The following is a 21172-nucleotide window of genomic DNA, read 5'->3' as shown; positions in this document are numbered from 1 at the left end:
GAAGTATTAGTTATCACCCCTTATTAGTCGACCGCAAAAAACATGATATTGATACCCGACTCATTTCGTGTCCTCTCAGACTCCTAGGTTATTTCGAATCCCATGACTTATCTGCAAGCTCCCTAGAAGAAGTACAGTTGTTGTTAACACATGACATCCGATCTTTAGAATTCTACTGCGTAGGTACGCCAGGAGATTGCAACTGACCATAGAAAGAGCTGAATTTACGTCATTCTCAGCTGTTAAACAGCAGATTCCATATTACTCAATCAAATTCCTTGTCAGGCACTTGGCTGAAGCTCTTCCGTACATTGCTTCATCACACGTTTTCCGTCCGACTATCCCTTGATTGCTGCTGGGCCAATACCTTCTTTTCGAAACTTTTCGTGATTTTCTTGTAGGCAAGGGATACGGAGGCCAAGTATTACTGGCCCTACAGTAACGAGCAGAGAAGTAACCCTGTCGACGAGAGCCGAACCCGCCTCTTATAACTATACCAACTCAAGATCGGGGCGGTGTTGCAAAAAGCCCACCAGTGAAGCAAACCTTTGCGGGCGCGGATCATAGAGCAAGTCGTTCAAATCAATCAATTTGTTAAAATTTCCTTTCCCCCAACCTTTTGAACAGGTTCGTATTGTATAACTACGAATCGAGGCTCCTGCTGTTGGATTAAGGCAGCTCAGGCCGTATCTCGATCTAGCGTGCCAAACCATTGGCGCCAGCCACGGGCCACGTGTTGGAAATACGAGCATCCCTAAAAACGTCTTGAACCGACCTATCCTCCAAGGTTTCGGCCATTGAGACCATTTCCTGGGGTGCACCTGCAGCAGATTTTCACCGGGTTAAAATGCTACGCAGTTTTAAGTCCCCAGAGAGTGCTAATATCGAAATCAATTTTGAGCATATTGTTTGTTCTTCACGACGCCAAATAATCACCACCGGGTTTCCACCTATAAAAGTCCCTTTAACCCAAAATACAGTCAAAATCGAAAACTGCGCCGGTTGACTCCGTCAGAAGATGCGCAGATAGCGCTGGTGGCCATTTCAAAGAACCGGAAACGCTTAAGCAGGAGATATACAAAGAAGATAGAAGGCATAGAAGAGATTGGACGCTAATGGGGGAATCACTGGAGATGGGAGGTAAGGGCTGACACCCGCTCGAATGCAGCTTCCATACTGGAGCAAAGCATGTTCAAACGAGCCTGAGAGTTGGTAGTGTCCACCACGAGCTCGTAGTGAGCGTCGGGCTTTTCAGAACCAACACCATCGAACGCACGTTCAGCACCAGCAACAGTGGGAGGAGCAGGAGAATCAACGAAAAGAGCGAAGGCGGGGTCTGACTCGTCAATCTCGACGTCTGGGTTCAGGACACCAACATCGGTCTTCTGGGTCGACTCCTCGTTCTCTAGGTGTCCAATGACAGGCGCCATGTCCTTGGCAGGCTCAGGAGCACCGATGGGTGACGAAGACTTCCCCGAGAGGGCCTCGACGTCGAGGGCTGGTCCTTCGGGGACATCCAGAACGGCGAAGACAGAGGGGTTGCCAAAGTTCATATCAATTCCAGAGTTCCAGCCACTGTTGTTGATCATCGAAGCATCCATACCCTGGCTGGGGGCCATCATCATGTTGGCCTGTGGGGTTTGCTGCAGTTGGAACTCGGGGCCACGAGGAGCAGCGTCTTGCTTAGGCACGTTGACTTGCTGAGGCTGCTGCTGGGGCTGCTGGGGCTGCTGGGGCTGCTGATGAGCCTGAACCTGAGCGGGAATGCTGTCGGGCATCTCGTTCAAGAAGTTGGCAAAGTGAGGGGATCCCAGAAGCATGCGAGCGAGGTCGTTCAAACGAGCGTTCTCCTCGTACAAAGAGCGGTTTTCCATACGAAGGTCATGAGCTTCGTTGGTGCGAGCCGCGACCTCACTTTCGAGCTGACCAATGTATTCTATGCGAGGTTAGTATAACGTTCGGGCCGGAAGGTGCCAAGGTGGTGGTGATCTTACCCTTGCGACGGGAGCGGAATGCACGGGCGGAGACCTTGTTGCGGAGTTGGCGGCGCTCTTTGCTGCTCAGCTTCTTTCCTTCCTCGCTGGCAAGGAGACGTTCATCCTCGTCCATCTCGGCTTCGTCCTTCTTGGACTTGGACAGGTGAGGTAGGTCTGACGACGGATCAGGGGAGGCCTCGCCGGCCGCAACGGCTCTTTGGCGCATCTGCTGGAGCAATTGAGAGATCCGCTCCTCGACGACTGGGTCGGGGTTGCGGGTACCGCGGTTGGGGGTAGCAGCAGGGACGTCCCCTGGGCGACGCTGCTGTTGCTGCATCTGATGACGGATCATCTCATTTTGCTTTTGTTGTTGGGCGGCCTTGGCCATCGCAGCCTGCTGCTGATGCATACCGGGGTACATGCGACCCACTTGTGTCGATGGACCAACCTGAGCCAGCTCATGGCCTCCGAGTGCATTGGGGTCAATGTATTGATTCTTAACGGCAGTTGCCGAGTAGAAGTAGGGGTTGGAGCTCATGCTGTCGGACTCGACGTCCATCTCAGAAGGGTTGCGAGCTGGGACGGTGTTGAAGTCGAAGGGGGTCTCGTCCCGCTTGATGTGCTGAGCAGCATACATGTCGCCGCCCATCGGGTAACCTTGGCTGCCGTTGAAGTTCATCGGGGTCACTTGGCTATAGGCCATGGAGAGGGCCCGGCGGCAAGCCAGTCTGTTGGCGGTGCTCTTCATAGTGGTGACTTGGGGCTTGGAAAGCGATTGGGGATTGACCACTTGAAGCAAAGCTGGCACTTCGGTCGCTGGTGAACTCGGTGTTCGCGACCGAGGGCTGACTGGCGAGAGCAACCTTAGGACGGGCGACATCGGCGGAGGTGTAGGCCAGCTGGTCGAGATTGATAAAGGTGTCGAGGTCTTGGTCGTACGCCGTCGTCGGCATGGGGGAAGCGAGAGTAGCCATGGTGAGAGTCAAGGGTTTCCCCTAGGATGATGATAAGGGGTTTGGGAACGATCAGGAGTGGAAAAGGGAGATTAGAAGGTAACGAGAGAAATCTGAGAACGAGAGTCTAGGAACGGGGGATCCGCAGAAGAAGAACGGTTGGCTCGCGTCGAGATGATTGACAGGGGAGAAAAGAAGGAAGATCAGGATTGCGTGGCTCCAGGCTATTATTACCACTGGAAATCCCAGCTGCCTCCAGCGCTCCCGACTTGGCGCCCGGTGACTAAGCAGGCACTTTGGCCCTGGGGCCCCGGGGTTACGAATTTGTGATTGGTTGCTGAGGATGCACAGGCCCGCTTGTCTACTGTGTACAGGCGAGTCCGTTTCGAACCCTGCGTACAACCATACAACCATGGGTGCGCTCTGCCATTAACGATCTTCAATCTGCTCTCCAGCATTCTATGAGGACATCACGCTCGAACGGCACTATTCACCTCTCCCAGCATTGGAACGCCCGTCGTTATGCCTGACGCCGCTCGAAACAGGTAGGTGGGGGCCCAGGGAAGAACCCCCGGAATCCCCTCTGATAGGTCGCGAGGCCAAAACCCAGGCGTGTTAGGTGTGTTGTGGCTCCACGGCCTCTGTTTCAAAAGGGAACGGGACTCCGCTTGACCGGATGACGGTAGTGGCTTAGCCCGGTTTTTACCCAGCATTCTTCACGTCGAAACAGGCCACGGAAAATGCTCTAATATCCCAAATATGCTATATAGTGTGACAATCACCTGTGCAGGACCCTAGGGGGAGCAGCAACTGCTTTCCCAGTATTGTGTTGAGGGTGCGAACCCGGATTCCAACCGGGAGCATGCAAAATTGCAGAATTGCAGAACTAGTTCACTCGGTCTTAACCATCGCAATTGCGCAGGGGAGAAAACTTCCATAGTATGAGCGCTTTTTTGGCGTCTCAATATTGCGGCGGACAAGGAACGCTCTAATCTCTAGCCGGCCCACCATGGGGCAACTATCTGGGTCGAGAAGCCGAGGGACTCCGCAACTCCGCAACCCGGTGCGGTGCTTGATCCTTGGGAACCCTGGACGATAATCCTTAGAGACACTGAAGACAAGGAGAGACTCTGCACAGCGCATGCAAAATGAATCATTCAAAACGCGTGGCCTCGCCTCAATGCCCACCAGTGCTAGAGCAGTTAAGGTAGTTTAACGCTTTTCAGGGCAGAAGTGGGAGGGAAGTGGGAGGGAAGTGGGAGGGAAATCTAAGTTTAGTCTCGAACCCAACGGACCAGATTTCCCTTTGCAGCAGCGATTGTCTAAGGCTGTCTGTCGTCACTACGCAGCTAAGCCTATCTGTTTGCGCTTCAACTGCCAACGGTATGCTGGTTTTCTCTTTTCTTTGCTACCTAAAAAGGACGTATAGCCTTCTCACCGTCGCGGGTCCTACTTTTGAGTCGCTTGAGCGGCCTAGTATGTCGACGGATGTTAAGGTATTAAACTACTCTTGGCGTCGCCGGTTCTGCGGCACAACTTTGCCGGATTCAAAGCGGCTGCGAGATGCTGGGTGGAACCTGAGGGCTCCGGATCCACTTCCCATCCTGCCGTGGCCGAGGCTGCGATCTCACATCTTGTCTGATCTTTGCGTCCTGGGCTTAACCCTGGTCTATGTACTAGAAAACATGGTACCGTGAACTATACTCGTATTTCGATCTGAAAGCAGTCATTATTGGTGTGCGCCTAGTTCTAGCTCTCGGGAGCATTGACCTGACTAACATTGCAAGATCTTGTGGTAAAAAAAGGTAGATACCTAGATAACTGCCGACGACTGCAATCAGCTCTGCCCTTGTTCGTCGTGGTCATGAATAGAACAGTCGCGGCCGATAGTGTTGAGCTTTCGCCACTGGCGAGGAAACAAGCCGCCGGCCCTGGGAATCAAAGGCTTCGGCGATAACGTTCTCAGGGTGCCTACTCGTCCGAAAGCTAGTCTCAAACCCAGACCGTGCCGACGAACCGAGAAAGTGTCTGCCTGTATTTAACTTTTCAAAGAACTTCCAAGTCCGAGTCTCCGTATCCCCATTCCAACTGACAGACAATGACGTGCCATTCGCCTCTTTGAAAGCCATCAAAGCGGGCTCCTCGTATGGAAGAGCATGCCATTCAAATTTGAAGGCTCGATAGTTTTCTGTCCCAAGCCCAAGCTTCCCAGAGTCCAACCCCGAATAGAAAATAGTAGTACCGTCAGGCTTGTGCTCCAAAAGGGCGCCATTATACCCCCAATTGATAAATGCATTGCCATTGGAAAGGAGCTGAAGGTTGCCCTGAGACCGGACCGACAGATCCCCAGGCGCCCGGAAAATGGCGATCAATTTGGCCTGCTTCGTCGCAGTATCTAATTCGACAACTTTCCCCGCGCTATATTTGCGGGCTTTCAGGTCGGGACCACCGGCAGGGTTTTCATGGGCAGAATTGTCAAAGAATGATATGATTTCCTTCGAGCCCTTCGATTCGTAGTTGAGATATTTCCGGTGCATCCGCGTATCATGCTGCCAGCAAAAATCAACATCGTCTCCAAGGGCGAAGTCTGAATCCTTGCCCCCCAGGCGCCAAATAATATCTCCCGTTGCTCCATCCACTTTGAATATGGTGCACATACTCCGAGCGGATATCAGGTAGGTGTCCGTATTTGGATCCACATCAAAGGCGTTCATGTAGAAGTAATGCCAAACCTGGGACGAATTCGTGCCCAGTCCAGCATTTCCGCTTTGGAGGGTGAGGTTTGTTCCAATGGGATCCACATGGTCTAGGGAGCTCCATTCCCACAAGACTCGGTTGGACGAGATGTTGACCTTCTGGATCTTATTATCCAGTATCCACTGCTGGCTCGCGGATGTGGCACCGTATGGAGTAAGATCTCGGATCTCGGGATCGAAGACAGTAAACACGGCAGAATCGTCGTCGTAAAACAAGAATTCATGCTGATCCGCCAGCTTATGTCCTCCGCCTCGGATCTGCTTGATTAAGCGATACTGATTGTCGAAGATTGCGGTATGCCCATGCCCATGGCCCATTGGTGAATTATGAGAGCCTTCAAATATACTCAGAACTTGCTCCCTCTATAGGAGTGGACTAATGTTGTGCGAAAGCTTTCTATACAAAATTCGTCATGGAATGAATCAATTAAACGTAGTACCGGTATAGAGGCTGACTCTTCTCTCTATCTCGAAAATCTAATACTCGAAATCTGACGAGTCAAGAATGTCGACTTTGTGTGTGACGGAAGGACTACCCATCCTGGTGTTTTCAATTGGAATCTGGTGGGTGCCAATCGCTTCCTGGTGAAAGCCGACCGTACGCTGGTGTCAATATTTGCTTTCTGGTGATATAATGTCATTTTAAGTTGCAGAGAACCTTTCATGGAGCCCTGCCTTGAAGCAGAAACGCCTACACTATGGATATTGACTTGGGAAAGATTCACATTCTTACGCGTAGTCCTCACCCGATTATCCCTAGTGCCTGCTTCAAAACCATAGAGACCTCACAACTCTATGATAGTCTTCATCGCCTATATCTGTATCTCGAACGTGATGACTCCCTCTAGCAATCGGGCTTCCCGATCTCGCGGCCGCCGATGGAGGCGAGCGCCATCTTTTTGCAAAGCTTGGGCATAAGCTCTAAACAAGCGATTTCGTTGAGCGAATTGATGTGGCAGAACTAAAGATCAATTGGACCTGTCAATCTGTCCGTGTCGGCGGTTCGAAGGATGTTTGCGGGTCAAGAGCTGGAAATAACCTGGTCTCGACTACAATTTCCCAGGGCATGAAGAAAGCAACATTTCTCCTTTCAGTTTTTTGTTTCCCCATTGGTGTACCACGAAGTGGCAGCCGCCGGTTACAAACTGCTAGTGAGGCAGAAAGGGCAATATGGGGCTACTAAGGGTGGATTGAAAACAGCCAGGTTCCAGCTCCACGGACCCCAAACATTTCAGCGGTTCGGTCGATTAAGAAAATGTCCGAGAATACTGGGGTCTATCGGTGCCACGTGCTAGAAAGGAGTCTCAGGTGATACCTGGAAATTAATACTGACAAGGTCATGCTTCTGCTTAACATTCTCATTCAGGATGATGCTTCGAGGGCCAAGGTGGTCATTCCTCACGACACACACATCAACGATCGCATCATATCACGCCATTCAAGTCGCCGCGATGCACATCATTAATCAGCTGCCTATCGCAACGTTTATGGATGGCGCCATATGAAAGGTTTAAAAAGTCATTGCTTGCTGTATACTTGTGATGACTGCCTGTCCTGTTATTTACTATGAGAATGACCGGTTGCTGTTCTAGTAGTCAACAGCTTCATACAAGGATCGTCTATGTATCATATACATGACATTCTCTAAAATGATGGAATACCAATCCCACATACTAGAATATACTCAGGACATTCCCAGGGCTTTGGAATAAACATATGGTATATGTTCGCTTCCGATAAATCGGCTGAGCTTATCCTATCAGGCAACACGACAAAAGATGGCGTTAGCTGGACAACAGATTACGTTCAAGACGGCGAAGCGGGGAAATGGGATATTTAAGTTGAAGTAAACTCGTAGAATAACAGGGCATAACAAAGTCCAGTCAATCAAAATGGCCCCCTCTATTGCTGAAATCCCCACAGCCAACGTAGTTGTGCCTGTCAAAGATACCCCAGCAGCAGCGGAGAACAAGCCCAAAATACGACGGGTTATTGAGGAAGAAGGCGGCACGACAACTGCCAGTGTATGAATCTTCAAAACGAGTCTTTCAAGCTTGAGAGATCGCTAATATTGGCAACTTTTTAGTATCCGCACTATCTTCCTACCTGGAACCATGGCGAGAAGTACGAGCCGCTTCAGCCCTTCGATCACTACGACCACGGGAAAGACGCCGACCCATCATTCAAGGACCTTTTGACCGAAGGCTCCAGAATCCAGAAGCTCACCCCATCCACCGGCTCTGAAGTAACAGGTGTGCAATTGAGCAAGTTGAGCGATGCTGGCAAGGATCAGCTCGCCTTGCTCGTGGCACAACGCAAGGTTGTTGCGTTCAGGGACCAGGACTTCGCCGACTTGCCAATCGAGAACGCTCTGAAGTTCGGAGGATACTTTGGCCGCCACCATATCCATCCCACGTCCGGGTCACCGGAAGGCTTCCCGGAAATCCATCTTGTCCACCGTGAGTAGTGTGATCCTCCAAGGTCGAACGGAAGACTAATTGCGCGAAAGGCAACAACAACGCCTGGGAGTTCGATGAGTACCTCGCTGCAAAGAATAGTAGTGTTTCCTGGCACTCGGACGTCACATACGAGAAGCAGCCACCAGGCACCACCTTCCTATATGCCCTCGATACACCAGAGGTTGGAGGCGATACTGCCTTCGTGAACCAAGTCGAGGCATATAATAGGCTTTCGCCCGCGCTCAAAGAACGTCTGCATGGCCTGAAAGCTGTGCACTCGGGAGTTGAACAAGCAGAGAACAGCGCAAGCCGCGGAGGAGTCGTCCGTCGTGAGCCTGTACAGAGCATCCACCCTCTCGTCCGGACGCACCCCGTGACTGGCGAGAAGGCCCTTTTCGTCAACAACGGTTGTAAGTATATCATATCCCAAATTCTCGTTCCCTCAATTAATAGTATCCAGTCACTCGCCGTATTGTGGGATTGAAGACAGAAGAAAGCGACGCCCTTCTTGGCTTCTTGCTCGCCCATATCAGCCGCGGAATTGATTATCAGGCTCGCGTGCGCTGGGCTCCAAAGACAGTCGTAGTCTGGGACAACCGGGTCACAGCTCACAGTGCGATTGTTGACTGGACAACAGGCGAGCGCCGGCACTTGGCTCGCATCACCCCCCAGGCTGAAGCACCGTTTGAAACCCCATATGTCCCTGAGAAGGAACCACAGGCTTGAAGGTAGTGAAGTAATACGCAGAAAGAAATAATTGGCCCAAATAAGATATAAAAATGAGGAATAGTGCTAGTAGGATCACTCACTGGCAGTGCGGAGTAAACCGAATGGTATGCCGTCTTGCGATTAGACAATAAAAAGTGAAACCAAGTATTTGTTCACATTAGAGAAATGTATGGCGCAGAAGACAACAGAATGGTATCTTTGAAAACAAATAAAAAGCCCTATATGAGAACCCTGAATGCTTGATGCGAAATCTTAGTTTAGAGTCGACTTGAATCCATGATAAGCTTGCTCGATGTCAAAAGACAGCTCTCTTGCCTGCTCCTCACTCAGTTCCTCGGTAGCTCTCATTTGGTTTAGCGTGATCAGCCATTGAATGATCTTGCCTCTGTTCTCAAAATCGCTATCGGTCACCTTGTTCACTGATTGAATAACTTCTGATAAGAGCGGATGCAGGGCGTCCTTGGAAACCATGTTCAGTTTCAATGCATCGAGGAACGTGATGAAGTTTTCTGTCGCAAGGAGAATCAAGCTACCAGCTGCCCCCCCCAGAGGCACCTGCTCCAGTTGTGTTGCTCGTTGCAGGTGTGCCATGCGAAGCTTGTTCGACCGTGGCTGGGAGACCGATTCGGAGCCGCTCAGTCGCTCGAGGGCACTCCAACTGGTGCATGATTGGTAAGTAGACCGTTCATCTGCCAATAGAAGCGGGAGACTTACACCCCAGGTTCGCTTGAATGTCTCCAGATCCACAAATTCGCGCGACACAGTATCATCGCCCAAGCTAGATTTGTACTGCTTTAGAAGTCGGGTGCATGTCTCCGTGTATTCGGCCTCTGTGACCACATCCTTAATGTATGCCTTCTCAAGACCGTCAAGTGTAATAATTATGCTGTATATTTCGGCAAGGGATTCGTATAGCTCGCGTTCACCTGAGCTCGATATTAATTTCACCTCCTGTAGTGGTTTAGCAGATGCACCCCGCGTCGGATCGGACGAGATCGACATACTTCATCGAGATTTATGGTGGCCGACCGCGCAGGATTTGGAGTAAAGCTATATGGGGTTGGTGCATAAGCTAGTGGCCGTTGAGCATACATCTCGAAATACAATTCAGCTCGTGAATGGGCCAAGGGCCATGGTGGTGGTCCGAGGATATACAAGGCGGAGCAACCAGCGCTTATCGTTATCGCGGACTGATAGGCGGTGTGTGTTCTGCCCGGTCCAACCCAATTTTTTTTTTCGAGCTTTTCCTCCGACGAAGTCCACTATTGACTGCAAGTTGATTGCAGAAATACCGCCAAGATGGTCAAAAAATCGACCAAGAAGTTCGAGAAGAAGCACCTCAAGGACATCCTTGAGCGGCGCAAGGAGAATGCTAAAGTCAAGCAACGCCACCACATGAACGACAAGCGCAAAGAAAAAAATGCCATCCGCCGTCAAGCCGAAGATGATACAGCCGATCCTGACCCCAACAGGGCCAAGAAGGAGAATGCCTTCGCGGAGATGAATGTTGACGACTTTTTCGCTGGAGGTTTCGAGATCCCTGAACAGACCAATGGCAAGAAGAAGGCCAACAAGAAAGACGTGACCCCCAAGACTGGCAAGCGCAAGCGCACCGCAGGCCAGGCCGAGGATGATGAAGAAGTCTCTGCCGAAGAGGCCAGCGACGATGGATCTGATGCAAGTGATAACGACGAGGCGAGTGTCGATGGGTTTGATGAGCACAAAAACCAGCTGGAGGCATTAAAGGACAAAGACCCAGAGTTCTACAAGTATCTGAAGGAAAACGATGCGGAGCTTCTCGACTTCGGTAACCAGGGTGATCTGGCCGAGGTTGACAGTTTGAGCGAGGGTGAAGCTCCGGAAGAGGATGAGGGCCCAGCAAAGAAGAAAAAGAAGAAGGCGAAGCAGCAGGAAGAAGAGGCCGAGGACGAAGCTGCCGACAATACATTGACAATCCCTATGGTGCAGAAGTGGCAGAAATTGATGGAGGAGCAGAACTCAATCCGTGCGATGCGCCAGACGGTTCTTGCGTTCCGTGCGGCCGCTGCAGTCAACGACACCTCAGCCCCGGAGCAGAAGTACACGATCTCCGATCCGAATGTTTACCACCAAGTCTTGGTCACTGCTCTTAATGTCGTGCCGAAGGTTTTGGGACACCACTTGCCCGTCAAGGAGACCGCAGGCGGCAAGATCAAAGTCTCTCTTGACTCCAAGAAGTTCAAGACTCTTACGCCATTGATCAAGTCGTATACATCTTCTGTGCACCAACTGTTGATCAACCTGTCAGATGCCTCGACTCTCAAGTTGACCATCTCAGCCATGGAGCCCATGCTTCCTTACCTTCTTCAGTTTCGCAAGGTGTTGAAGACCCTGATCAAGACTGTGGTCAGTATCTGGGCTGATGTTTCCACCGCCGATGCGACCCGAATCACCGCATTCCTTCTACTCCGTCGCCTTATGGTTTTGGGTGACGCTGGAATTAAGGAGACTGTGCTGAAGGCTACATACGAGGGAGTCGTCAAGGGAAGCCGCAACACAACGATCCACACTCTTGCAGGCGTGAACTTGATGAAGAACTCCGCCGCCGAGATTTGGGGTATCGACCAGAACGTTTCATACACTACCGGTTTCTCTTTCATCCGGCAATTGGCCATGCACTTGCGTAGCAGCATCACCAACACGTCGAAGGAGTCATACAAGACCATATACAACTGGCAATATGTGCACTCCCTCGACTTCTGGTCCCGTGTTCTCTCGCAGCACTGCGACGGTCTCGTCGAGGCTCAACTTGGCAGGCAATCTGCCCTGCGCCCTCTCATCTACCCAGTGGTCCAGATCACCCTTGGTGCTATGCGTCTGATCCCCACCGCCCAGTACTTCCCTCTCCGATTCCAGATGACCCGTGCTTTGCTGCGTATCTCTCGCGCCACGGGCACCTATATTCCCCTAGCTTCATCACTACTGGAGGTGCTAAACTCGGCCGAGATGCGCAAGGCGCCTAAATCCAGCACATTGAAGCCTCTCGACTTCAACACCGCTATCCGCGCTCCCAAGTCCTATCTTCGCACCCGCACCTACCAGGACGGCGCCGGCGAGCAAGTTGCCGAGCTGTTGTCCGAGTTTTTCGTGCTATGGTGCAAGAACATCGCTTTCCCGGAGCTTTCAGTCCCCGTCGTTGTGTCCTTGAAGCGCTGGCTGAAGCAGGTCTCTGCTCGAAATGGCGGCAACAAGAACGGCAAGGTCAACCAGATGCTCCTTTTGCTAGTGCAGAAGGTTGAGGCTAATGCCCGCTGGATTGAGGAGCGTCGTCTGAATGTTACCTATACCCCTCGTAATCGGACTGAAGTTGAAGCTTTCCTCAAGGATGTGGATTGGGAGAGCACTCCTCTAGGTGCTTTCGTCAAGACCCAGCGCAAGTTGCGGGAAGAGCGAGCCGCTGTGCTCGAAGAGGGACGTCGCGAGGAAGAGAAGCGACGTGCCGAGCAAAAGAAAGAAGATGAAAATGAGATGATGGATGATTTCGGCAGCGATGACGGTAGCGACGAGGATGAGGCAGAGCTTGAGAGTGAGGATGAGATCGAGGAGGAGGACGAAGAGGAGGACGAGGACGAGATGGAGCTTGAGGAAGAATAGAATCCCTCATGTTTGGATCCCAGTGTATATCCTTTGCCATTACGTTTACTATAACTTACTATCAGATGTACGCATCAAAAGCACAAGGCGTTTTCATTTCCTCATTAGGTCATCTCTATTATTCTATCCCACCGCTGTTCTGTATCGTTCCTACGTCTAGTTCTAGAAAGCAAATGTATATGCAAAAAGGAAGGCACGGTTAGCCACCCTACACAGTGCCAATCGGCACAGGACGAGGCATGCTTCTCTCTCGGCGAAGTGCAGCGTCTTCCTCCTCCGCCCAAGCCAACGACTCACTGGGGAGCATAATTGCCTTGTCGATGGCAACGGGGAGCCCTCTGTGACGGCCGCGAAGAGTGACAGCAGCCAGGATCAACTTGCTAATGGTATGCCAGGCACCACAAAACGAGTAGTTTGCGCCAGGATAGCCGACACTAACGCCGACACATCCGTACGCGGATACAACCTCGAAAATGATATTGAAGGTAGAGAATGCCACGGGCTGATCGGTGTAATGGTCCGCCTCGGCGATCGCAATGAATAGCACTGCCAGAGCGATCCACCAGAGATCATGGCTCAATTGAGATCGAATCTGCTGGTGGACAAAGTAGCCGCGAGACGTCTCAGATCCACCAGGCCGCCCGAGGTGCTGGCGTATGATATCGACCAGTAGATTGGTGCGGCTTGTGTTTGCCGGAGAATCGGGGGACTCGTCGCAGGAATATATTCCAAGTGACCGTTCTTCGTAGATATTGGTGTTGCGTATAGTGACCAGCACAGGAAATGCAGAGACATACATCATGAGAACGTAGAGAACAAGCAAACCTTGGCGGAGATCGGCGATTGTCACGACATAGAAGCCACCAGACCGAACGGCCGTGGCCTGAAATAACCCGTCGAGAACCCGGTACTCGGTTGGGAGAGTTTCAATTTCTTTATTGCCGATTGAAAGAATTTCGAAGCCGATCCAGTCGATTCCGTTCAGAATGATAATTGTCCCCAGCAGATACCAGGTGTGACGAGCTGGAAAGAGATTTGTGTAAACTCTGCGGGGGTGATCTAGAATGAAATCAAGGGTGACTCGCCATGAGTACCAAGCGGGTGTATTCGGTAGAAGCATCCTCATAGTCCGTATAATGAACCTCAAGAAGCAAGGGTAGAGTGTATTGCCAGCCAAAATGAGAAACGACATGGTCAGGAGCGGGTATGCGTTCAGCTGCAAAGCAGTCATGTTGGCGTCTAATAGCGCCATACCGCTATTCACAAACGCCGATACAGCAAAGAAAGACCCCGTCCAGAAAGGCGAAAGTCCATTGGCGCGAGCGACTTCGGGGTGATTGATTGCTAGCCAGGTTCCCAGGCCTATAATACCTAGCGAAAGGAATAGGAAGAGGTAGAGAGAAACGACCACTGTCAAGAAGCAAACGGCTTTGTATTCGACTCCGCCTAGCTTTGCGCGCTCGGTAGATGTCAAGCCATGGAACTGAGAATTACGGGAGATGATTCCCTTGGAAGAAAAGTACTTCTGGGTACCTTGTAGGATCCCTTTCAGTCCAGACTTAGGAAGATCTTCTGTGTATAGAGGCATTTGCACTGCATCACGAGGGTCATTGTGCAAATCTGGGCGGGCGCCGACTCCCACCATGGGAAAGACGCGATGATGGTGATGATGGTGATAGGCTTGCTCCGCGACAGTGACCTGGTCATCATCTACCCAATTTGGATCTCGAGATGCGATCGGTGTCCCCTGCACGGTTACACTCGCCGCCTTCTGACGTAAATCAGTGGTCGGAGCATGATGATTGTGGCCTGACGTTTCGGCATTGGATGGCCCCTCCTGCGGAAGGGTGTTCAGCTCCAGCGCAGACGCTCTCCGAGAAGCTTCACGTTCTAGCGAAAGAATGTTCAGCTTCGATTCAAAAGCACGTTTACGGATGATGAGCACCGCGATTGACACAAAGATTGGAGAACCCAGAATAAGGAGCAGGAATAAGGTAGCCTGCTGGAAGGTGTTGAGACTTGACAAGTCAACCTGTTGGCCTGAGTTAGCAGTGGGATACATAGAAGCGACGGAAAAGAACCTCATACCGTGTTTAAGCCTGCGCCTGTCATTGCGCTCACACATAGGAACAAGGAGTCGATGTACGCTACACTCTTCCATGGCGTTGATGCTAAATAAAAAATGATGCTCGTGATAAGGCCTGTTACAAGGAAGTAGGCATAATGCAAGCTTAGGAAATTCGCTGGCGGCAAGATGGCGATCAGAAGGTGCTTCATCGAAGCGCGCGATACGCGCACTGGAGGTTGGTCAGAGACTCAGAGTCGAGGTCGGAGGACTTTAGACAAGGAAGACATACTCGTCTCGGATAGAACACTGGCAGATCAGGCACATGAAGAAAGACTGAAGAAAAATCTCCCAGCGAACCACTACGCCTTCATGCGGGGCGGTATTTGGGGGATTAGTCGGTGAAGCCAAAGGCTGTTTGCACGTTTTGCTTATTGACACTCTTGGCTATTACGTGGGACTGCAAGAAGCAGCCCTGGCAGACGACGGACCACGACAGGTTTCTTGCGCTCTTTGAAATGCAGGAACCTCCCCTAGGAACATTCAGGAAGAGGTCGAAACTTGACCGTTGATCTTAAAATTTCGAGTATCAACATCGGCCCCACTTGGATAAGATTTCCCGGCTAAGTAATGCCTGGTGCTTTGGCATCTGCCAAAATAGCAACCATGTAGTTTGTCAAGAGATGAAAATTATAATGGTGTTAGTAATATAGTTTCCATGCGGTCTACCAGTCTACATTTTGGCATGCAAATTTCGTACAAACCTAAGGTTGGGTATCCTTGATGCTACCTAATGTATGCACGAGGCTCTCACGATAGGGCTGGATTAGTACGGGCCGGGCGGAGAGAGGTACTGAAACTAGTATAGATCAGTCTAGAAATAAAGTTCAAGACCAAAATGAAGCACTGAAATTCATCCAGCTAGGCTGAAAGCATCTTTTGCACTCTTTTGACTAGACTTTGTTCGAACTGATCTACCCCGTTTGCCTGTTCGTTCAATTTGCCGGCTTTGACAACGTACACTGACCGGCGTCGACTCTTGCTCGGCTCCGTCTCCTCTTCCTCTAATCCTTCGAATTCTTCGTCCAGTTTGTGTTCCATATCTCGCTTGCCCTCCACAACTGATCGGACCAGGAACCGGTCGTGTGAAACCACAAGAAGAGCACCTTCGAAAGACGAAAGGGCAGTGGCCAATGCGGTCACCGTGTGGTAGTCTAGATGGGTTGTGATCTCATCAAGGATGAGGAGTTGTGGCGCATTCCAGACAATCCGAGCTAGAGCCAGTCGAACCAACTGTCCACCGGACAACTTTGCAACAGGTACATCGGAAACAGTACGACCGGCCAGACCCATGGAGGATAGCAAGGCTCTCACCTCGCCCTCGCCCAGTGAACTCCCCGTCTCGGCCATTAAGAGCCCTAGCGCAGTAAGTCCAGCCTGACTTCGACCGAGATCTTGTAGTTCCTCCACTGAGTGTTGGCTATAATAACCTGTCTTAAGTCGAGAATGAGTCGTGACTTTTCCCTTAGGAGAGGAAAGGTTGCCAGTGAGAACACCAATCAATGTAGACTTTCCGGATCCATTGAGCCCCATTATACCGACACGATCACCCATATGGACAGTCAAGTTGACGTTGTCAAGGATGATGCGTTCAGTCTTCTTGTATTGGAAAGTGATCCCTTCGAGAGAAACCAAAGGCCCCGGAAAGCGTAGCTCAGTTGGATCCGGAAGACGCATGGTCGCGCCTCTCTCTTCCACGGGGACCTCAATTTCCGGTCGAGAAGTGAAATGGTATCCGGGCATGTCACGGCTGAGTTTGAAGCGACTGCCATTAGCACCGACCTGCAGACCTACGCGATCTTCGACCCTTTTCTGGCGCGACTTTGCCTGACGTAGTTTGTTTTCATCGCCGGTTCTCTTACCGACTTTCATATTTTCACGAATGCTTGCTTCCATGTGAACTTTTTGTCGTTCTTGCGCTTCCTTCATACGACTCAGGTATAATCTTTGCTCCTCAAAGTCTTGCTCGTATGCGGCTAGGTTACCGCGGAAGTAGTTCAGTTTCTGGTCCCGCAGTATCACGATCTCTTCACACACAGCGTTAATAAAGTCGCGATCATGCGATACGAGAAGAACCGTGGTTTCGGAAGACTCTCGGAGAAGCTTTAGGTAGGTTTCTAGCCATACCACTCCAAGCAGGTCAAGAAAGTTGGTAGGCTCATCCAAGATCATAACATCAGGGACCTGGACTAGAACGCTTGCGAGCATACATCGCATTCGCCATCCACCAGACAATGTAGAGACTTTTTTACCTAAAGAGTCTTCTTTGAATCCGAGCCCTGCAAGGACTCGACGGGCCTCTTTCTCCACGTCTGCGAGTTTCATCTAATACAGGTCAGCTGGAAAGCAACACGCTCTGTGGTAGAAATGTTCATACATCTTCCAGACGGGACTGTAGGTTATGGAGCTCTTCCACAGCCTCCTGGGTATCTGCCTGAATTGTCTCCGCATCAACAGCCTCTAGGTCCTGTTCGAGCCTTTTCAGATGTTAGCATGGGGCGCCCAAGGAATCAATTGGGACCTACAATCTTTGCATAGACTCCAAATTCAGTTCAGCAGCCTTCAGATCTTTTCTGGCTACTAGGCCCCTTGCACCGCTTTTCAGGTTGGCGTTCTTATCTGCCAGGAACAGCCTTTTCTGCGCTTGCTCATGTTTGACCTTTCGAATGGCCCGAACTGGACCGAGAGGATCATTATCCTCGAAGGCTTTTGAAAGGACTGCAGGAAAGTCAATGACCCGTTTTATTCTACAACACAGAGAGGCCTCACAATTTGCAGTCTTCACCATCTCGTTTCTCGTTGTATCACTACTGAGAACCGCATCGAGGACGGTTTTTTCCAAGCTCAGGCCATAGGAACCCTCGGAATCATCCTGCGTCTGTTGTAAGATGGCGACCCGGGTTGCATGCGGAATCCCAGGGATAAGCTTCTCAGCCATTGCTCTCAGCAGCGCTGCAAGACCGACTGTTAGATACGTCTCGCAGAGATGGATAGATGAGCGCCTTACTAGATTTGCCTGTGCCATTACGCCCTAATAGTCCATAATGGATACCTCCCTTCAGCCGGAGGTGTCCATCAGTAATGAGCTCCTGGCCGCTGAGCATGACCTTTGATTTGCCCTTCCCCTTGGGCTTAGAAGCATCGTCTGGATCTAATGGTTTTGATGTGACGGTGATGCTCAGGCCTTCTACATCGATCTTGGCAAATGTGAGTATTACGATCCAGCCAGAGTGAGTCCCTTGTCCGGTACGAACCTCTGATGAAGGAGCATCGTCTAGAAGATGGAAGCGAGTCTGCTTGCATGTTGCAAGAATCGTAGGAGCCGAGGTCATGGTCGTTTCCTGTCCGCCGTAGAAGCGTTACACCTCGGTCTTTAAAGGACAGACATGAGGTGGTCCAGGCGTGTGCCTATGAGGAATATCGCTGCTGCGACCGTGAGATGGCACTCGTAGCTCATCGCCACTGGGTCTGCCATCCCTGCCGGTACCAAGATTTGAGATTAACGTTGATTATTCATGATTTGATTTTCCAGATCTACTCATCATCACAGGGGTTGGGGTCCCGATTGGGGTTAACTTACTGCGTGAGGGGGTCGACGATGCAGCCCAAGCGGCCCACAGTGGAGAAATCTGCAGGTGACAATCCATGTATCAATCATGACTCACTTCGATATTGATGAACCACACTCCCAAGACACCAACAAGTGGGTCTTGAGGATAATACAAGCCTAACCTAGAAAGGACAGGGAAAGGGTCACAATCTTGTATTGAAAAGGTGGTTCTTAGAACTCAGGTAAAGAGAAGCGGAAGCCTCCCGCAGTGGGTAGGCAATCCGGAATGACTAATCGTGGGCACATGATCCCGAAGGGGGTCCGTAACCCAATACCACACTAATCCCAAATGGGCTAAAAATCAAGAAAACTGAACTTGGTCACAACAATATCCACTAGAACTGAACCATACATGTGGAAAAAAAAAAAGATTTACGAAACTATATGGATTTTTTGTGGGGTATCGAACTTCAGGTAAGCCGTCAATCGTCCAGGCCATCCCAGCTGCCCTCGCTCTTATTGCCATCTTCCGCAGCCGCCGCCTTTCTCCTGCGACTTCCCTCAATAGCACCCCTCTTCCGGTTCTCCATGCGGCGCTCAAAGCCACTCTTGGTGCTAATACGAGCTGCTCGCTTGTTCCTACCATCGTCTTGGTCCTTGCCAACGTGCTTTGATGACTGGCGAGCCTTGACACCGTGTTTCTTGAGTTCCTTCTTGGAGTTCTTGGAAAGGTCGGGCAGCGAATCGAGGAGCCATTTCTGAATAGACTTGTCGCCTTTGCCCCCGCGAAGCTTCTCGCTAGCATCGATCACATTAGCGATGCTCTTGACATACGGAATATCCTCTTTTGTGTAGTATGTCACGGCGATGCCGCCCTCGCGACCAGCGCGACCGGTTCTGCCTACGCGATGAACATAGACAGCGGCGGAATTGGGGATATCGTAATTGACAACACCGTTGATGCCGCGGAAATCAACGCCTCGAGCGAGGAGATCAGTTGTTACCAGGATCCAGATCTCGCCCTTGCGGAATTCACGCATGATATCGGACCGTTGGTTGTCAGAGAGGTCGGAGTGGAGCACGGCGATCCGGGATGAGCCTCCGGCTTCAGCAGGAATGTCGTATTTCAGTTCGGAATGCAAGGCAATCGCTCGGGGTATGGTTTGGGTGAAGATGAGGAATGGAGGTCGTAGGCGAATGTCCGATGCGGAAGCAGCGGCTGGATGAAGTAACTGGCGAAGACCAAGAAGTTTTCCTTGCTCCGTAGCTGCGTAAACAAGTCGATGGTCGATGTTGGGAATAGCCGAGTCCTTGAGGCCGACGACCAAGCGTAACAGCGGGTGTGGATTCGGCATGTTCCCGCTTAATGCCTGGCGCTCTTTGACGGTGTCACGAGTGATATCCTCGACATTGGATCCCATGGTAGCGGACCATAGGCTAACCCGTAAGTCAGGATGCACACATGAGCGCCAGATATCGAGTGTTTGCTCCCGGAAAAGGGGGTCGAGAAGAACATCTGCTTCATCCAGCACCAAGCTTCGTACTAATGGCAATTGCGCCATGCTCGTCGTCTGATTTTCTGACAATGAATTCACCAGCATGAGGGGTGTGGTCACCAAAATATCGCTTTTGGTGACTGGTGCGTGGTTCTGACCCTTTTTCAGGCCTTCATGCTCAGCTTCTTCATCCGATTCCGCAGAATCCTCGTCATTCTCATCAAGCATGTTGGCATCGCTGTCGCCCTGGCGGTCGACAACCTTCATTCCTTTTCTCATCAATGTGATTTTAACGCCGGTTCCTGCAACAAGCTTCCGTCCTTCATTAACTATTTGGCTAGCAAGCTCTTTCGTGGGTGCCACGACGACCGATAGGATACCTTTCTCCTCCGGCTGAGTGTGATGGTGGCGAACAATTTTGTTGATGACAGGAATCATGAAAGACAGAGTTTTGCCGCTCCCTGTAGGCGCGACTGCTAGTAGATCCGGTTCTGACGAGGGAATAGAAGAGTCGCCGAGTAAGAGAGGAAGACTGCCAAGCTGAATCTCCGTGGGCAGCGTGAATCCTTGTTCCGCAACATTCTCTGCTAGTCGTCGCGAGATATTGTATCGACTGCGAAGTTCCTTGAAGGAAACTAAAGGCTGTGGATATATGCGACGGGCACGCTTCAGTTCCTTCTTGCTGAGAACAGGCGCTTGTTCTTTTTTTCGACTTCTTCTTCTTCTTCGATTCCTTGACTGGGATTGTAGGTTGAATATCGTCCATGTCACGAAGATCAGTTATCTTGATCTTGTGTGAATTAAGGATAGTGCGCCGTTGCACTTCGTCCATAGCATCTTCGTCATTAGCCTCGTCGACGTCGGAGTCCTTGTCTTCATCGTCCTCGTTGGAGCGGGCCGTCGGAGCTGGAGCGGAGCGCTTGTTAGATTGGAAAAAGTCCAGGTCTGCAGTAACCTCCCCATTATCTTGCTCGGTGCTATCAACCGCTCGCTTTCTTTTTTTGCCTGGCGCAGACTCGAGCTTGTCGGCATCTGCAGACCGGAATAGCTGTGCATGCGCTGCCTTTCCCGTTGATGGGAGCCGAGATGCAGGCTGGGAGCTCGAGGCCGCTGGCTTCAGTTTTGAGGACCGCGTCAGCAGTTTAAATGCGTCCATGCTGGTGTTGGCGTTGAACAACCTGAAGTTTTGATAATTTGAATCGCGAAGGGAAAAAAGTTCGCCCCACCGCAAATCTTTCCACCAATCAACACTGGCACTGCCAAGAAGCCTGGCATGTCACATGAGGAGCCAAGTTGATAGAGTGCGAAGAGCTCCAGCGACGAACGCAAAGGAGACGATATCGAGGGGACTCAGGGCACAGCAGTGGTAATACACTAGCACTACTAGTGCGAGGAATGGAAGTGAAAATTCCATTGAGAGTTGGATGGCTATCGAAGAGGGAAGTCGCGTTTGAGGGAACAACATTTTAGAGGACGCTGTGGATAGGATCTACGT

General features: G+C 51.0%; 8 protein-coding genes across 8 annotated transcripts; 2 read left to right on the top strand and 6 right to left on the bottom strand.

Moving 5' to 3' along the window:
- Nucleotides 1-1124: 1124 nt before the first annotated feature.
- On the bottom strand, nucleotides 1125-2950 carry N7468_007660 (bZIP transcription factor; the record flags this gene model as incomplete). Its single annotated transcript, XM_058476956.1, has 3 exons — nucleotides 1125-1936; nucleotides 1995-2732; nucleotides 2764-2950. The coding sequence occupies 3 exons, from the start codon at nucleotides 2948-2950 to the stop codon at nucleotides 1125-1127; spliced, it is 1737 nt and encodes a 578-aa protein (XP_058329846.1).
- A 1841-nt stretch (nucleotides 2951-4791) lies between these two features.
- On the bottom strand, nucleotides 4792-6003 carry N7468_007659 (uncharacterized protein; the record flags this gene model as incomplete). Its single annotated transcript, XM_058476955.1, has 1 exon — nucleotides 4792-6003. One exon carries the CDS (start codon nucleotides 6001-6003, stop codon nucleotides 4792-4794), a length of 1212 nt encoding a protein of 403 aa, XP_058329845.1.
- A 1574-nt stretch (nucleotides 6004-7577) lies between these two features.
- On the top strand, nucleotides 7578-8870 carry N7468_007658 (TauD/TfdA dioxygenase family protein; the record flags this gene model as incomplete). Its single annotated transcript, XM_058476954.1, has 4 exons — nucleotides 7578-7709; nucleotides 7772-8144; nucleotides 8195-8554; nucleotides 8605-8870. 4 exons carry the CDS (start codon nucleotides 7578-7580, stop codon nucleotides 8868-8870), a joined length of 1131 nt encoding a protein of 376 aa, XP_058329844.1.
- A 255-nt stretch (nucleotides 8871-9125) lies between these two features.
- N7468_007657 (ESCRT-I subunit protein VPS28) lies at nucleotides 9126-9967 on the bottom strand (the record flags this gene model as incomplete). Its single annotated transcript, XM_058476953.1, has 2 exons — nucleotides 9126-9824; nucleotides 9878-9967. 2 exons carry the CDS (start codon nucleotides 9965-9967, stop codon nucleotides 9126-9128), a joined length of 789 nt encoding a protein of 262 aa, XP_058329843.1.
- Nucleotides 9968-10172: 205 nt separating this feature from the next.
- On the top strand, nucleotides 10173-12506 carry N7468_007656 (mRNA-binding ribosome synthesis protein NOC2; the record flags this gene model as incomplete). Its single annotated transcript, XM_058476952.1, has 1 exon — nucleotides 10173-12506. The coding sequence occupies one exon, from the start codon at nucleotides 10173-10175 to the stop codon at nucleotides 12504-12506; it is 2334 nt and encodes a 777-aa protein (XP_058329842.1).
- Nucleotides 12507-12714: 208 nt separating this feature from the next.
- N7468_007655 (uncharacterized protein) lies at nucleotides 12715-14801 on the bottom strand (the record flags this gene model as incomplete). The annotated part of the gene is made up of 2 exons (XM_058476951.1): nucleotides 12715-14538; nucleotides 14595-14801. Coding segments are annotated over 2 exons (2031 nt in total), but the record flags the coding sequence as incomplete, so codon positions are not given.
- Nucleotides 14802-15492: 691 nt separating this feature from the next.
- Nucleotides 15493-17963, bottom strand: N7468_007654 (ABC-F family ATP-binding cassette domain-containing protein; the record flags this gene model as incomplete). Its single annotated transcript, XM_058476950.1, has 5 exons — nucleotides 15493-16956; nucleotides 17009-17108; nucleotides 17157-17349; nucleotides 17401-17583; nucleotides 17639-17963. The coding sequence occupies 5 exons, from the start codon at nucleotides 17961-17963 to the stop codon at nucleotides 15493-15495; spliced, it is 2265 nt and encodes a 754-aa protein (XP_058329840.1).
- A 700-nt stretch (nucleotides 17964-18663) lies between these two features.
- rok1 (RNA-dependent ATPase ROK1) lies at nucleotides 18664-20833 on the bottom strand (the record flags this gene model as incomplete). The annotated part of the gene is made up of 2 exons (XM_058476949.1): nucleotides 18664-20359; nucleotides 20391-20833. The coding sequence occupies 2 exons, from the start codon at nucleotides 20831-20833 to the stop codon at nucleotides 18664-18666; spliced, it is 2139 nt and encodes a 712-aa protein (XP_058329839.1).
- Nucleotides 20834-21172: the final 339 nt, after the last annotated feature.

The sequence above is a fragment of the Penicillium chermesinum genome (genome assembly GCF_028974085.1).
Source record: "Penicillium chermesinum strain IBT 19713 chromosome Unknown utg000005l:1.0-4115287.0:1.0-4118363.0, whole genome shotgun sequence".
Lineage (NCBI taxonomy): Eukaryota > Fungi > Ascomycota > Eurotiomycetes > Eurotiales > Aspergillaceae > Penicillium > Penicillium chermesinum.
Note: the sequence above shows the minus strand (reverse complement) of the source record. Positions and strands in the feature narration are given on the sequence as shown.